Here is a 17,973-nt window from a genome sequence, read left to right on the forward strand (position 1 = left end):
CTGGGTGTCTTTTGCCTCTCATGAAGCATCAGTATTTGTAACTGGAACATTATAATGCTCCATTAGATTTGTGGAGATTAAGGGCCCAGTCCTCCATCCATTGTTAGGTGAGTTGTCCCACTGAAGTCCATGAGATACTTCCATGAGAATTACTTTGTGAGTCAAGCTTGCTTAGTCAGTTACTATAATAGTAAATATCAATGGATCACTATTAATTAAAGATCTAAAGGTAGGCCATATATAGTTTTCTGACCTACTGAACCAGTTTCCCTGGAACATTTCCCACCTATATAAAGTACCTATTAAAAAGTGTTTTCTCATGTTGACAGGGACATTTAGGTGCATAACTTGCATAATATTAACTAGAGTTACTGATGAGAAAATTATCCTCAATATTGTGATGGGCGTCCATCTCTGGCTGTTATGGTTGCAAAGAACGGTTGAAAATGTGACCTCGGTGTAAGTGATGCATCAATGTCTTCCTGCTGAGTTTGTGGAGAGCCGGAAGCAATAATGCTGCCCAGTTCATTTCAATGGGTGCAAACTCGGATTCCAAAACCACTTTAAATGTCAACATTGTTAACTATTTTACCATTCATCAAAGGAGATAAGAAAGAAGAGGAAGGATAATGTTATGAAATCTATATAATCGATTCTGAGTGATAGCTCATTTTGGGTAGGCCTGTAACACTACATGGAGGAATAGAAGGGGGTTGTGATTAGTTTAATTTTCCTGACTGGGGCCTCAGCTTTGAAAGGTTTGGGAAACTTTGCTTTTGGCCACTAGAACTGAAAGGATTAAAAAAATCTCATGTGCTTTCACTTTATCAGCTGCTTTTTTGTTTTTTACATTTCCCTTTATTTGGACAGGTTACCTAGACTTTTCTTTATAATCTGTTTTACTTTCTGGTTCGTGTGCTCTAGCATAATGTTGTGTATTTGCAGGGACAAGGGTTCACGGCACTGCAGGAGAATGTGAACACAAACTCTTTTTTGGGGGCTGAATTAAAAAAAACCACTTTTTTATTCATGCTAGATTTGGTAAAGGCTCCCCCCCCCCTTTTTTTTTTTTTTTTTACAAAGTCTAACTTTAATTCCTAAATGATGCGGTGATCTTCTAATTATCCAGTGTTTTTAAATGTTTTTAAATGGCTTATGTGGCACTTTTAATACAATAAGAGATTGTTATGTGTCTTGATTGACTGTGCATGGAGGAATTATGTAAGATATTCTAAATATATGTATGTTTAACTGAGAAGCATGTGAGAACAAACCAAACAGGGTTGGCAACATTTACATAATAACAGGAATGACTAATATGTGTCTATAGCACTTTTATCAAGGATCTGAAAGTGCTTTACAACATTAATCCTCACCTTAAGCTTGTGGGGTAAGTAATTAGTATAACAATTATTTTAAAGCTGTGTAAAATAAGGGCTTGTCTACATGGTGTGGAAAGTGCACTACAGGGTGTGACTTCTAAAGCACGCTGATATGCTGCACGGTAACTGACCTCTACAGTCTCTGGTGGTGAGCACTAGAAGTTCCCTAGTATGCTTTTAATGTAGTATTGTTCAGTCCGATGTTAAAGTGCATGAGGGAATTTTTAGTGTGCACCAGCATAGTCTGATTCTACACCACACCAGTGATACTCAGACCTCAGTGAATCAGGAACCAAATTACTGATCAACATTACAAAAAAGAGCCACAGTAGTGTGAATTCATTGTTTCATTTACTATAGTACCATATATTCATCGTTAAACAGTATGACAGGAAAATATTTAGTTTATATATATATATATATAATGTGACTGACCAAGTATTATTATTTTATCAACTACAATTGGGTAAAAGCATAGTTAAAGCATCCTGATTGGTTAATAACTTAGACTGGTTAATCTTTGCAGCACACGTTATTAAAACACTCTGTGATTTAAAGAGCCACAGGAGACACGTTAAAGAACCACTAGCAGGTCTCAAGCCTCAGTCTGAGTATCACTGGTCTACCCATACCAAACAGTGTGCAACAACGAGCCCTAAAACACTGGACTATTAAGAGACTGATGCTGCAAGGTGCTGAGCCTTTCAGCACTTCTCAGGAGATGCTCTCCACCTTGATTCTTGAAAGTCATAGGCAGAACAGGAATAGAACCCAGTCTCCTGCTCTAACCACTAGGAAAAACTCTCTCCCTGAAAAAGAGGCCATTACTTGCATGACTTAATTTTTGAGTTATAAGGAATCAGTTCTGCCTGGACTCTAACAAAGCACCCTCAGTCCCAAAAGCAGTAGTTCTACCACTTGCGATAAAGGCGAATCTCCATGAGCCGTCATAGGACTGATATAATGGGCTAAATTTATCCTTGATGAGAATGCATTTGCTTCAGTGGGTTTCTTCCAGCAATGAACTTAACAAATAAATTATTTAGAATAGTGAATTTAACAAATAAACAACTTGGGCCAAACAGTACAAGTAATTTCAGACATGATGATTTCCTTAGAGTTGTACTCATGCAGGGTCTGGATCCATCCTTGTAACTTTGTTTTGAGTACTATCTTTCATGCAAACTATTATCCCAAAAAGCCTGACAGAGTTAGATAATACAGCTGCAGAGTTAAATGACCTGGCATAGTATTACATAGCACCGCTGGAAAACCTGAAGAGATCACAGCTGTGTAGAGATGAATTATTTGAAAACAAATTACAAAAATTGCTCTGGACTATGAATACGTTAACATGCTGATAATTGGTATATAGCTGCCTAACCTGGCCAATCTAACCAGAATTGTTTCCCCATCTTCTTCTTTTTTGCATGGCACATAACCAAGAACAATTCTTTATTTCTATTTCTTCAAATCTCTAGCTGCCCATCCAGTGCTCTGGGTGCCTATGCCATAAATTAAAAATCACAACATATACAGAGGACTCCCCATAAATCCATCCACCTCAGCCTATACCCTCTTCAACAGCTTTAAAGAGGAGGGGGGAAATGGGCTTTTCCATGTGCCTGGAAGGTTAATAAATCTGGGCTCTGGTGGGCCAAGGGAGGGCAGCAAGTTCCTAAATTAAGCAATAAAAATACCAATATGCTAAAACAACAACCCAGCAGAACAAAACCCTGCACTGGAACATGGCTAGTCCTCTTTAAAGAGGCAAATATATGAAACAAAAGAATGTTATCCGTTCTTCTGCTCCTGGGATTGAGTGTCCATTTAGCTCACTCCTCCTGTGTATTTACAAAAGGTAAAAATGAAATTTGTGCCTACGCTTTTTGAATCACTGAGGTAGGTAAAGAACAGCAGCACTTCCTCTTGTGAAATGTAACTGATTCTCAGTATTTTGGAAGCCTGGCTTAGCAGGCTGACAACACTGTCCGCTCTTTTATGGAACAAGATTTATTTATTTGGAATGAATTTTGGATCTCTCCTGGCTGCAGTATTTAACATATGTTGCATGTCTGCATTATTTTTTAGAGTTGCTATATTTTCTGCCTACTCCAAAGTTTCTCGCCGAAGCATCTGGTCCTGGCCACTTTTAGAAACAGAATACTTGGTTAGATGGACCTCTGGTCTGATCCAGTCTAGCAATTGCTATGCTCCTATATAAAAATGGATTACCACATAGTTTGACTCTTTTAAACATGTTTTATATTGGATACTTCATAACTCTCAAAAACAAGTTAATTTTATTTTACATATTTTAAAGTGTCTAAAAAAACTCACAATGCCATACGATCTTCCTAAAGCAACTTGACTACAACAGGGTTAAAAAAAGAACTAGTTAAGTTCATGGAGGATAGGTCTATCAATGGCAATGAGCCAGGACGGGCAGGGATGTGTCCTTAGCCTCTGTTGTCAGAAGCTGGGAATGGGCACCAGGGGATGGATCACTTGATGATTACTGGTTCTGTTCATTCCCTCTGGGGCACCTGGCATTGGCTCCTGTTGGTCTGACCCAGTATGGCCTTTCTTATGTTCTTAACTTCTTAGCCACAGTGCAAGAAATGCAATGTGATCAATTAAAAACATACTTATTAGCTATATAGCACATTTCATTTATGCACCACTTTACAAACATATAGTACGAGTCATGACATGGTCTAGTGCTTAGGCCCAAAACTAGATTTCAGAATTCAGGGCTTCTATGCTACTGATTTACTATGTCCCTGATTCAGCATGGAGCATTTGGTGCAACTAAATGGAACTACTCACATGCTTAAAGGTAGGCAGCTGCTTAAATACCTTGCTGAGTTGGGTCCCACATGCTGTCATCTAAGCCGACATTTTCAAGTGTCCACTAATTCTGAGTACTTCATTTTTGGTGGCCAGCTGGGGACAAGCACTTAAAAACTGAGGGCCCCAAAATGAAGAGACACTTTTGAAAATTTTGCACTTACTTTCTCTCTCCCTCAGTTTCTCCATCTGTAAAATGGGGGTAATAATACTTACCTACCATTGTAAAATATTGTGAGATCTATACATAAAACATCATTCTCTGTGTTAAATGGTGTTATTATTCAACCCCTTTTTGTGGACCTGCAGTCCTTTAATGAAGGGCTCCTAGCTGCACAGCATACAAATGCCTGTACAAGGATTATGTCAATGATTGGGGATTTCAGAGTCACCACTGCTTCCCTATAGCGCTACATACTTAAGATGCGTATCTGCTAAAGAATGGCTTCAGACTAATGGAATTGGTATGCTTCAAATGTACATGGACCAGGCTTTAGTGGGGCAGGATCAAGCCCTATCTGAGTCCTCTACTAGCTTATATGGCCTACATTGCTGTAGAGTTCCCTTTTGAACACTGGGCCATTTAATACAATAAATGTTAACACAGCTCTTCCCTTTAAATAAAAGTAGGGGAACTTTGTGAGCTGTCTCAGTGGAAATGCAGTTAAAGAGACCTTGAAATAAAATGTATGCCTCCTGGAAAGAATGAATTCTCAATAGTCTGAAAAACTGCAAAATGTGTTGGAATCTCATATCTATATGTATAAACTTGAGCAGCTCAGCTCATGTACCGTTTCTAGGGCAGCATATATGTGTCACTTAATACGGTTTGAGTGGGAGAACCAGACTTGGTCTGAATCACCAAGTTTCCTTTTCTCTGAATCACTGTTATCTTCGAGTAAAACAATTGCAGCTCTCAGAGGTACAGAAGCCCAGTCATGATGATCACAAATTGTAAAATCCAGAAGGAACCAACTGGTTTAAAGAAATTTCACAACTGTTTGATGCTTGAGGACCCAGATTTATGTAAAAGGAAATAAGTTAATTCATATTTTAAATTCTGGGATTTGAAAACTATTCTGGTAGCTAGCAAGCTCTGTTTCCTGATATCACAGAAGTTATGTATTGTTCAGCTTTGCTCACTGTTGTTCCAACAGGTGTATTAAAAAGTTGTAGAACTACAGTTATAGAATATAATGGTAGTACAATTGTTGTTAAAATAGACTTTAAATGAACAGATTTTTTTAAGTGCAGAAAGAGACCAAAGAAATTGCTTCAGACTATTAAGGGCCTGACCCAAATCTTTCATTTGACTTCAGTGGGCTTTGGATAGAAATCTAACAGAATATATGTGTAGGAACCTTACATCTTAAAGGTCAACAGAAAGCTTTTACCTGCCAAAAGGTGACTGAGTTCAAAAGACTGCCAGGTTCCTGCATTTCTCTTGCAGCAGCTGATTATTCAGGTGCCCATAACAGTTCCTATCTGCAAACACTGTATGTTTTAGAGAGCCTTTTATACAGAATGCTGAATAAATCTAATACTTCCAAGAGACCTCTTTGAATATAGGTACTGGAAGGTAGGAAGGATTTCTGACTGTACATAGGGTGACCAAACAGCAAATGTGAAAAATCGGGACAGGGGATGGAGAATAATAGGAGTCTATAGAAGAAAAAGACCCCAAAATCAGGACTGTCCCTATAAAACCAGGACATCTGGTCACTCTAATTGTACGTTCCCTTATGGAAAGTTCCCCTTTCATTTAGGCTAGTAACCCGCCTTTGCAGTGAGGTCACAGGCTATATCACTCCAACGCCTTCCTACAATTCCCTCCCTGTGCCCAGAAGGACTGACAAGTTCTCCCACAATTCATTGGGAAAGAATCATAGAGTGGGTTGACTTACTGCAGCACAAAGAACCACGGATACGTTCCCAAGAGGTCCAGCAACACACATGGGGGAGCCAGCACAGGAGCACCAATGAGGACACCGTAACTCAGATATGGCTTTGTGGTATGGCTGGACTAGGCTAACTGCAGTGGAGACATATCGTAAGGGTGAGCTTGTTGACAAAGACATGTTAACAAAATAGGAAGTAATGAAATAAAACAACTAGCAAACAAGAAACGTCTCTATAAAAAGCATGGAATGAGCAGGAAGTACTAACTTCACCGCTCAGTCACTTTCATCCTATCCTTCACCCTTCATCTACAACTACATGTTATCTGTTTAGATTGTAAGCTCTTCACAACAGGGACCTTATCTGCATCTTTGTAAAGTTCCTAGTCCATGTTGGGGGGGTTGAAGTAATATAAAATATATAATTAATAAATCATAATTCATGCTCCATTTCCAGTCTATTCCTGTGATTTAGCTACATTCTTGGGTTTATTATTATACACAGACAAGGACAGTAAGACAAAGAAAAATTTCCAAATTACTCATCCCAGGAACATAATCTATAAATAGTTTTGAGCATCTGACTGAGGACCCAGTACAACCTTGATATTCTACGGTAAGGTAATGCTGCTGTGGTTATTTGACAAATGGACCTGGATCATGTTTCAATTGTTTTAAGCTCAAATGTATCAGTCTCAGTTTAGTCTGATGGTGCTTAGTTCAAAGATGCAGAGTACATAGCAAGCAAGACTGTTTAACTTGTAGTGATCCTCCAGGCTTCTGTTCTTTTTTTCAGTAAAGAAGTCTTTGCCCCCTCGATGAGGGCAGAAAAAACAGAATCTCCATGCAGCAGCTGATAAAGGGAATGCTTGCTTCTTAATCTTAATTTAATTTTCATATAGTGGTGAGTTGCAAAAATGTCCCTGGCACAACTCCAGGAATCTAAGGTAGAAAAAAATGTTTTCAATTGCATTGCAATGCAATACATAAATGCAAAAGGAAATTAGTGAAGAAACAAGAATAATAAAATGGTTTCTTTAGATGGGTTGCATTGTATAGGGGTTAGCAGAGTGGAGAATAAATTGAAAACCAAGATGACATTGACTGAAATCCCCCTACATGGGGTCAACGAACTTCCTGACCCTGATTTTTCTCTCTCAGATATGACACCATTGAAACTACATTGACCTCAATGGAGTTACTCTGGATTTACACCAGTGTAAGTGAGCAGCACAGAATTGGGTGAGACATTTTTTGCTCATCCATTCTGCCTGTGGAAGTAGAGGGGGTTTGTCCTGCAAAATCAGTGGATCTCCAGAGATCTGTACAGACCTTGGTGAATCAACAGAGGTCAAGCCAATTTGTGCATCTGCAGTGGTTCTTGGCTGGCCCTCCCAGACTACCTTTGGCCCTTTGGCAACACTATCCCTGAGTTGTATATCTCTCAACCTGCCAAGGCCTGATGTGGAACACAATGTGTGATAAACACTCAGAATGAGAGGTCAAAAATATTAATTCAGAAAACTTAAAGTGCTGAACAATTCTTTCCTTTTGTACATATAACTTTCTGTAACCTCAGTTTTCATGATTCCTTATTTCTGATGTAAATAATTTTGAATGATAGAAGTGAGGGGACATCGACATTTCTCTGGGACGCAGGTAACTTTGGGACTAAACTAAGTGATGTCTCTCAAAATGAGGAACATTTAAGAAACATGCTGCCAGGGAATCCACTGCCAGCTGCTATGGCCAGAACCTCTTGTCAGGGGGGAGCTGCATCATGATGGGGTTCACCAATAACTTACCTGGGAGGGCCATGTGGAGCTGATGCGGGTCTAATGCCACACCCAGTGATTTCCCTCCCCTCCAGCACCACTGCCCTCCTACACAAGGAAGATCCCAGTCTTCACAGAGCGTCTCCTGGGACTCCTGGGATAGGGGAATGCTGGTGCAGGGATGGCACTTCCATCTTTCATAGCTGGATAGCTCTGCTGGACCCTCCTCCCCTGTTTCTACAGAGACTAAGAGGGCAGTAGTACCTGTAGAAAGGAGGAGATGAAAAAGCCAGCTTGGGGGGAATACAAAATGAAAGTTAGTGAAGAAATTTAACTAGTGTATTTTATCTCTCTTACAAACAGTATATTTTACTACTATTGTATTTATATCATTCCCTGCATTTATAGGGCTCCCAGTACCCTGGTGTCTAGGCCCTCTTTACAAGCTTTAAAGTGGGAGCAGTTAGCATTAGCAAAGCAATCTTCTTTTTATGATGATATGCCAGAGAAAACTTGAATGAGAGACGTTTAGATGTGTCATTGAAAGATGTGCAGCCAAATCCTTCTTTATTAAAGAGAGAAGCTTAAAAAGCCCCTGCCTTCTAACAGATGCAAAAGAAGAGAGTCTCCCTCCAGACTTGGCAAGTCTGTATATCGGGTCTCAAGCCGAACAATAAGAACAAAAATAGGTGGGGGAAGAGTTAAAGTGGAGGGAAGGCTGAGTAAGCTCCTAACAAGCCCTGAGCCCCAAGGGAGAGGGTTGCAGCAGCTGGAGAGTGGGTGGTGAAAGAGTGAGGGAGGGGAGAGGAACTGAGGAAGCCTAGCCTTTCAGGATCTAGGTAGCCCATCCTTCTGCCTGCTTCTATATCCCCGTGCCCCAACTAGTGCCACCAGCCCTCTGCTGCCCCCTGCCAAGGGCATGCCAGCCAATTGGTGCTATTTTTCGATCGCACTGGGAAAGAAACCAGAGTGGTGGCCAATGACATGTGAGCTCTAAAGAGGGCGTTGCAGGAAAGCAGTAGGTGACAGCAAAACTCCTCCTTTTCTCGCAGTGCTCAGGAGTGCTCTGTGGTGAACATGGCAGATGCAGAGTAAGGTTCAGGCTGCTGCCGCCGCCTCGCTCTACAACTTGTTGGCTGCCCCGCAATTTCCCCTGTCGCGGGCTGAAGAGGTAGCTGGGCGGGGAAGAGCCCCCGGGTTCGGGGCTGCGTGTGCGTGTGTGTGTGGTGGGGAAGAGAGGCGCGCTGGGCTGTGTGATGATCCGGGCATGGAGGGCGAGCAGGGGGGAGCAGCGGGGGCCGCTGCGTTGCTGCTGAGCCGCTCCGGGAGCCGCGGGGCGCAGCAGGGACCAGCTGCCAGGCGGCGTGCCAGCCACTGCTGCTGGGCTCGGGGGCGGCGTGTCCCCCTTCCCAGGGCGGCGGCGCTGGGCTGGGTCTGATCGCTCCTTGCAGGGCCGCTGGCTGCCGCGGCGCTTCGCAGCTCCGCGCCCTTCCTCGGCGCGCGGCAGGCAGGGGCGGAGGGCGCCGAGCCGGCCAGGGGCAGGGAGCTGCAGCCATGCTGCCCGGGGTGGGGGTGTTCGGCACCAGCCTCACCGCCCGGGTCATCATCCCGCTGCTGAAGGACGAGGGCTTCTCGGTCAAAGCGATTTGGGGCCGGACCCAGGAGGAGGCGGAGGAGCTGGCCAAGGAGATGAGCGTCCCCTTCTACACCAGCCGGATAGACGAGGTCTTGCTGCACCAGGACGTGGACCTGGTCTGCATCAACCTGCCGCCCCCGCTCACCAGGCAGATCGCGGTGAAAACCCTGGGTGAGTGAGTCCCACCCAGACGCCCTTTCCTCCCTGCGCGCACTGGGAAGCGTCTCCTTCCCCCTCCGCCTAGGGCTGCTCGGGAAGCATCTCCGGGGGTCGGGGGAGCATGTGCGGGATCCCCATGGCTGGGGATGGGAGGAGCATCTGTGGCCGCCCATTGAACGTGTGGAGGTCTCCCCTCGGAGCTTTTCCCTGTGCGTAAATAAACCAGTCAGTCACTCCAAGGAGGGGGGGTGGGTGTGTGTGAGAGAGAGCTGGGTTGTGTGAGTGTCCTGTAGGAAGCCCTGCTGGGGAGGTGCAGTTATTGAAGCACTGTGTGTGGTATTTTAGGGTTACTGAAACTGGCTGAGATGATTTAGTTGCTAAAAAGTGGGATTATGAAAGCTGTCACGGTCTTTAAGATTTGGATACATGGATTTTGAGATATCATCAGTCGTTTGTATCAGACACCTCGTTAAGGCAACATACTGGAAGTTTTTAGGTTTCAGAGTAACAGCCGTGTTAGTCTGTATTCGCAAAAAGAACAGGAGGACTTGTGGCACCTTAGAGACTAACCAATTTATTTGAGCATAAGCTTTGGTGAGCTACAGCTCAGTGTTTCCCATCTCTCTTTTTTCCGAGTTTTGAAAGAGTTCACTTTTAAATGCTTGATGTCGGGACTAGTTACTCTGCAACATTTTGAGTAGAGCCCTACCAAATCCACAGTCCTTTTGGGTCAATTTCACGGCCATAGGAGTTTAAAAATTTTTAGTTTCATGATTTCAGCTATTTCAATCTGAAATTTCACAATGTTGTAATTATAGGGGTCCCGACCCAAAAAGGAGTTGCAGGGGGGTCGCAAGGTTATTGTAGGTACCACTATCCTTACTTCTGCACTGATGCTGGCAGTGGTGCTGACTTCAGAGCTGAGCCCCCAGCAAACAGCCACTGCTCTCCAGCCTCCCCGCTCTGAAGGCAGCGCAGAAGTAAGGGTGGCAATACTGCGGCCCCTCTAAAATAACCTTGTGACCTCCTGCAACGCCCTTTTGGGGCAGGACCTCCAATTTGAGAAATGCTGGTCTTCCCCCGTGAAACATCACACACAAAGAAAGGACTGAAAAATAGGCATACTGTACACTTATAAAATAATCTTTGGATTTAATTATACTTTAACACATGTAAAAACTGTGACCTAAATTCTGCTTTCATTTACACTAGTGGAAAACTGATTTACCCCATTTACTTTGTGTTGGGTAACCAGATAGCAAGTGTGAAAAATTGGAACAGGGACTGGGGGGTAATAGGCACCTATATAAAACAAAGCCCCAAATATCAGGATTTTCCCCATAAAATCAGGACAGCTGATCACCCTAACTTCATGGCCTCCAATGTAAAGTATTTGTTTTTCTATCAAGGTTGACTTTAGTGGAGTTACTCTCAGATTTACACCAGTGTCACTGAAATCAGACTTTGGCCCTCTAAATTTAAAGGAGGAAATGTAAATTAGGGGAAATGTGTTGAGTCATCTTTGTAACTGACAAAGGTATGTTGAGGTGGCTATTTAGTTTCTTTCTGCAGTTCTGTGGGCTGATGGCCATGGCTATGTATTGCATCATAGTAGCAAAAATTGCAGTATTACATTGCTACTAGAAAGCATAGTAATACTAAGATATCGTTAGTGTCGATGGGCATTTTCAGTCTTTAAAGGAAGAGTTGAGAACCAGCTCTAAAAAACTTTAGTTCTCTATTCACAGGCCAGGTATAGTGCAAGCTTTGCCACAGTGTTTTAATATCTCTGATCAGAAATGGTTCTTGTCTTTGGGTAAAAGAACCCAATCATTTTTTATAGCAAACCTTTGACTTTTTTCTAGACTGCATATTATTTATGCTTTGCCTGTCAAAGTATGTGTTAATGGTTTTATAATGTAGATCTAAATGACCCAGAGAATTTAAATTACCATGGAGTTAAAAAGACAATGTCAAGGTTTTAGACCTCAAATTTGATCTAATATAAAATTGCTAGAATTTGACTGGGAAAGTCCTGCAAATTCTGAATATCCCCCTGCCCTCCCGCAGTCCTCCTTAATGTACTACTCCTTTACTAAGACCTTTCTCTTACCGCCTGTGCTTGGGTATACCATGTCTCTATGTTCAACCCCACAGAACAAAATGGGATTCCACACAGGCATTGGGGGGTGGGGGAGTGGGGGTGGAGAGAGAGGGGGGTCTGTTGCAGGATCAGAATCTATGAAATCAAAAAGAAAAACAGTAGGTTTGAGTGATCATCATGTTTTGTTCATCTTACGATATGTGTATGTATGTAGCAGCAGTTAACTAGAAAACATTATTTCCAGACCTGTGGTGAAATTATTAATGATGTTGGTTTGGCAAAATAAATTCAGGCTACATTTTCAAAAAGGAAATGATGTTTTCACATTACTGATGGATAGTACCTCTCCCACTCCCATCTGTCTATGGTCAACTTGCCCTTCACTATTTGTAGGTATTATTTTTGTATTGCAATTGCAGTGAAATAGGTAAGAAAGAAAAATGAGAAAGGGTGCCTACATAAGAGATCCGAGCATGATATAAGGTTCTGGTGTAACTGACAAACCCTGGTGGTCGGGATCCAACCTGGGACCTCTGAAGCTAAAAGCATGAGCCTCTACTGCATGAGCTAAGGCTGTAGCAGACTCATTAAGTGCTACATGGTCTCAGTGCCACTAGAGGGGACAGAACACCACACCCAGGAAGTGTGTGGGTTACACTGGCATGCAATCTAAAATGTAAATATTAAAAACATTATTTACAGAAATATTTTTATCTGTTAGCACTTCCTTCCCTCACTCTTTTCAAAGTGATCTCTTCGCGAGCAGTTTGATTTTAAACTCAGGCATTAGTTCTGCAAAAATGAACATCTTTGTGGATTCAAATACTGTAAAATGGCTTAGAAAGTGATGACTTTCTTTGAGTCATTGGAGTCTCAATTTTTGGAAGGTGGAGTGTACTATTTCTGAAATAAGAAGGTCCATAAATCTTTCCTAAGCCGGTGAAATGTGTTCAAACTTCCACCTCTGCTCAGGGTACCAAGGTAGCCTGATGGAAATTGTCAGCCACTGTGACAAAGAAAGTAAATGGGTCTTATCTCTTCTTTACTTTTCCATTTGTTTGTTTCTCTCTTCATGCTTCACTTCTGGCTGCAAGAAACATTTGTATTGCAAGGTAGTCACTGATAGGACTTAGTAATACCTAAGAGTTTAACTTGGTGAATTAGTCTGTAACAAGGACTGAAAACAAACACTGCTGTCCTGGATTATGGCTGTAAAGCCAGAGGGACATAGGAGTTTTTCCAGTATTATTCTATACAGAAATCCATTCTAGTCTGTCCTGTTGCTGCTGGAGCTCTGTACTATGCCTTTAGGGGAGAACACCTTTCTTTTACTCATAGCAATAGTTTGACATGAAACATGGACCTTTCACCTGCAATAGTAAGTTGTTTTGTTTTCAGTATGAAATGCTTTGTTATTAAAAATTAAAAGCTTGGGGAACCAGATGGCAGAAAGCGTTGGTTACACAGTATTTCACTGTCACCTCTAGGGACCTTTTACACTGGGAATTTACCGCACTTTCCCCACTGCTGCTCTTTTTCTGATACAGGTCCTTGAAGATAGCTCTGGTGTAGATGGGTGTGGGTGTCCTTACAGCTGTGCTGCTTAACCCCAGTTTAGACAACACAATGATAAAAATTCTTGTGCCCTATCTTTACCATGCTTCACCATTTTGACCTGCAGGTGGAATTGCTCCTTGAGCTAGACTAATGGCAGGCAAAAGGCTAGTGCAGCCCAGGCCTGAGATGGTTCAGAGCCAGCCTGCTTTGGAAAGAGACAAAAAGTTGTTTTAAATCCAGGGCTGTTCAGTGACCCTTGTAAAATGAGTTGGTGGTCTGAGTCCAGTTTCTATGTGCAAAAAAATAATCAAACTCCATGGGTCTTGGTTCCTATATGTAAAATGGGGATAGTAAAACCGCTTCTGTCTGCCTTGTCTGTTTAAATCATAGGGTCTTGTGGGCAGGGACTGTCCCTTGCTCTTTGCTTGTACACACCTTGCACAATGGAAACCCAGTGTTAGTTGGGGCCTCTGGACATTAGGATAATACAAATGCCAAATAAAGAAAAGAAAAGGAGTACTTGTGGCACCTTAGAGACTAACCAATTTATTTGAGCATAAGCTTTCATTAGCTACAGCTCACTTCATCAGATGCATTCACAATTGGCTTCCCTCTTGAAGAAAGATAGATCAAGGCTTGAATGGCCATGAAGGCCCATTCTCGTATTTAATATGAACTCTGTTCTTTCTCACTGGTCTTGGCAGGCTTGGGGCACTTGCGCCAACTTGTTTTCATGTTCTTTTTCCATGAGCTGGAAGTAATTTTCTCTTCCTCTACCTGCCTACAACTGCAATATGAATGCACCCTGGGCATAACACTGGTGCTAATGTAGGTTTAGGAGAGGTGGGGCAGAGCAAGTCTAGACAGAAAGACAATGTGCTTTCAGAACTCGTTAGCATTCAGCACTAGAAGAGTTACCGGTACTGGCAACATGATTTTATCCCTCTGGAAAAAGTTCTAACTTTCCGCACAGTTAAAAATTGTCAATACATGAATTCTGACAATGTATTAAATATGATATTCCTCAGTCCTTCCCTGAAACTGTTGTATAGTATTACTGTGTGCTGCTAAACAGCTGCTGCATGACAGCCACTAATGTACCTGAGGTGGTTCCTGGGAAATCCTTGTTAAAATGTCACCTGTAAATTTAAAGGATAGTTGGGATCATTTATCTGTCTCTGCTGGAATTCCCCCACTGTGTGTGTGCTGCTAAACCATTTCTGCCAGGGCTCATGTAAATGCTTCTAAGGAGCAAATGTTTTGCCTTTGGTCTAGTGTCAGATATTTTTGAAGTATGTCACTGAGGGTTACCCTCAGCTCCTCTGATAAGGACTTTGCCTCCTCTCTCATTTCACATTATGCAGATTAAACACTCTGCTATGCTCTAAATATTTACAGTATATTTTTCAGGAATATAGTCTAAACATTATTAAACATTTATATTGCAGTAGCACCTAGAGGCCAGCCAGGTCAGGACCTCATTCTGGTACCAAAATATTGGCAGCACGTCTACCCCAGAAGTAGAGGTAACGTCAGTGGTAGTGAAGTGATTCATGAATCTAATCTATAATTAATTTGCACCTTCCTTTATACCCATTTAACCCTGTTAAGCAATTGAATAGTTGTAACTGTGGTAGAACTTGATCCATTGTCTGTAAAAAGGTTTGGGGTCCTTTGGGATGAGAGGCTCTATTAAGGCAAACAGCATAATTATTTATTAATAGCAATGTAATATCTGTCCTGCTATAGTCAGTATAAATGTGGCCCAGCAGCAAGGACACTGAGTAGAATATCTTGTGCTTGGTAAATAGATGACTTTGCAGAATATTAAACTTGAGCTATGTCAATCATATGACAAATGAAAAAGTTAGACAAAAAGCAATCCACCTTTAAACAGCACAGTCGGGGTAGTTGTGAGGGGTACCCATTTTGCACAAGCCACCTACTAGGAAATCAAAACAAACAATACATTGGCCATCAGCTGTACATACTCAATACCAGTTGAACAAACAATGTGTATTACAGGAAAAGGTAACCAACTCTTTTAGTGATATGTGGTCCAATCATGAAGTCCTTCCAACTCCATCATTATTCCAGCAAACCTCCTACTGGAATACGGCAGGATTGTGCCTGTGATCTTGTCAAGGTGCTGATTTACTCAGGGAAAATACTACCGTATATGATCCAGATACAATATAAATCAGTAGCTACAGTCATAAGTTCATAACAACAATGGTAGCCCTGGCTTGTGCTTGAACACCAACAATAACCCACGCTCCTTTGTGTCCTCTCCTTCCTGTCCCTCCAATTATGGATACTTCTCTGGATTTCCCACATTGTCCTGTTTTCTCTGAATTTGTCTTTGACATTGTCTACATTACAAAATTTTAGGGGGGAAGTTCCCATTGGTGCTGCTAGCAGTTCAGTTGCTTTAGGAGGAGCAGCACTAGTGGGAATTCTAGAGTAGACAAGGTTTTGACCTCCTCCACTGTCTGACTCACTTGTTGGTAAAAACATGAGAAGTTGTTGGAGACTTCTCTACACTAGAGAATTACACCAGTTATAATGGAAGCAGTTGTATTAAACCAATTTAAGTACAGTTAACTGAGTCCACTCTGGCCATGCTGAATTACTTGGAGTTGATGCAGTTTTGTCCAAACTAGTACTGCTACAAACCATTTAATTTGCCGTGCCCTCTTGGTACCTATCCCACAATTCCTGGTTTAGCTCCCAGAATTCCAGAGAACATAAGAACATCTTATGTTCTGATAATATATATTATTAATATGATATATATTTATATGCTAGCCAGCATATATTAGTCAAGAAATGTAACAGAGGATCAGGCCCAAAGTATTTTACAAGCATACTAGGACGTGAGATAAATTCTTAGAACAATAAATTTCTCTCATGTAGATAACATATAACATCGTCCCCTCCCTCCCATCATCACTACCACTGGGGTAGCTGAGCAAAGTTACTACCACCTGTGCTATTTTTTCCAAAATTTCCAATATAGTCAAGGTCGCTGGGTATGACTTCACTGCAAAGTGAAGGTATGGTTGTAGCACAGCTTGGCTTACCCATGCTATCTTTAGTCTGGCTAGAACAGGTAACTGTAGTAGTGAAGACATGGTGATATGGGATTCAGCATAGGCTAGCTACCGGAGTACATACCCAGGTGCCTAGTGGGCTTGTAATAGGGTGACTGGCCGAAGTACAAGTTTATGCCACCAGGCCTTCATTACTATTGTTACTTTACTAGCTAGATTAAAGGTAGGGCAGGTGTGCATACTCAACCTATAAGCACACCTGTGCTTGCAGTGAAGGCCTTCTCTGTACACTAGCACTTTTTGCATCATTGGTCTAGCATTAGTCCAGTTCCACAGTGGCAGTTAGCAACCGTGGCAGTACTAATGTAGACAGGGATAGACATTTTCCCCCATCGTCATTACCACTGGCAGAACTTCATTGGTTGTAGATCAGTGGCATGAAAAGTCTTAATGCAGATGCATCTGGGAGCCTTGTCTACACTAGGGAATCTTTTCAACACATTCCCACTGTCACAGTTCAGGGCAGCTCACCTGTATTTCCCCCTCGCAGTCCAAGCAAGCAACCCACTCTAGGCTCCCAGCTCCCCTGCCATCACTTCTCTTGAGTGGAGACCTGTCTCTCTCTCTCACTCCTGATTAATCAGTCCAGTGTCTGAGCTTTGCTTTCTCTTCAGTGTCTATGAACAGTTTAATTGCCCACCGTTATAAATGACCATACAGCCCTTTCTAAGCAAGCACATTTATTCTTAAAGTGAAAGCATTAGACAGAAAACATATAACAATAAAAGAACCTACACACATGCTAATAAGCTTACCAGAAATCACCTCCCCAACTCCAACAGGGGCTCTGTTAGAAGTCAGTACTTCAAATCACACCAAGGAGTTTTTCCTATGGTTACAAGTTCATAACAGCCTCAGTTCAGAACAAGCACACCCATGCATAGGTTAGTCTTTCCTTTATACAGCCTGGGCCTTTGATCTTCAGAGTCTAGGAACAGATAATCAGAAGACAATGGTCCCTTCCTTAAGCTGTAATGTCTAAAGCCTGGGTTTTCCTGTAACCAGGGAGGGGTGGAATTTGCACTCACCTCCCCCTAGGTATTTCCCAGGAAATCCACTTCGCACATAGTATCCCAAAAGACCTTTCTTCTCTGCCACATTGTTCAATAGAGTCCTTTGATCATCCAGGCCCACAATAATACATAAACTTTGCATTGAATACAATGGACTCCAAAGATCCTTCAACCTAATTCAACAAGATTTTTCCAGGATATTGCCACATCTGTCACACCCACCATTGCTAACACTGGGTTAGCAGCATTGGAAGCCATAGGGCTAGTCTACACTGGCAATGCTAAAGTGCTGCCATGGAAGTGCTTTAACGTGGCTTGTGTGGTCGCAGCGCAGCTCTGGGAGAGAGGTCTCTCAGTGCTGTAAAAAACCACCTCCACAAGGGGCGTAGCTCCCAGCGCTGGTGTACTGTCTACACTGGCTGAAACTTGCTGTGCTCGGAGGGGTGGGGGGGTGTTTTTTCACACCCCGGAGCGAGAAAGTTGCAG

At 42.3% G+C, this 17,973-nt stretch overlaps 1 protein-coding gene and 1 long non-coding RNA gene across 8 annotated transcripts in view; one reads left to right on the forward strand and one right to left on the reverse strand.

Moving 5' to 3' along the window:
* Positions 1-3,102: 3,102 nt before the first annotated feature.
* Positions 3,103-9,828, reverse strand: LOC125632147 (uncharacterized). The gene is made up of 3 exons (XR_012667029.1): positions 9,687-9,828; positions 7,936-8,169; positions 3,103-7,072 (listed from the first exon to the last, which is right to left on the reverse strand). It is a non-coding gene; the product is annotated as an uncharacterized LOC125632147 (long non-coding RNA).
* GFOD1 (Gfo/Idh/MocA-like oxidoreductase domain containing 1) overlaps positions 8,877-17,973 on the forward strand; it is a 114,400-nt gene continuing 105,303 nt past the window's right edge. For 2 of the 7 annotated variants that reach the window (XR_012667028.1, XM_048839874.2), the window contains exons 1-2: positions 8,877-9,076; positions 9,526-9,712. Coding sequence is in view for 3 of the 7 variants with exons in the window: in XM_048839874.2 (XP_048695831.1) it covers positions 8,990-9,076; positions 9,526-9,712 (274 nt within the window). In the remaining 4 variants the exon portion in view is untranslated. Of the gene's footprint in view, positions 9,713-17,973 lie in introns of all 7 variants that reach the window. The other 5 variants (XM_075125372.1, XM_048839875.2, XM_048839877.2 and 2 more) reach the window with 5 other exon arrangements.

The sequence above is a fragment of the Caretta caretta genome, chromosome 2 (assembly GCF_965140235.1).
Source record: "Caretta caretta isolate rCarCar2 chromosome 2, rCarCar1.hap1, whole genome shotgun sequence".
Classification (NCBI taxonomy): Eukaryota; Metazoa; Chordata; order Testudines; family Cheloniidae; genus Caretta; species Caretta caretta.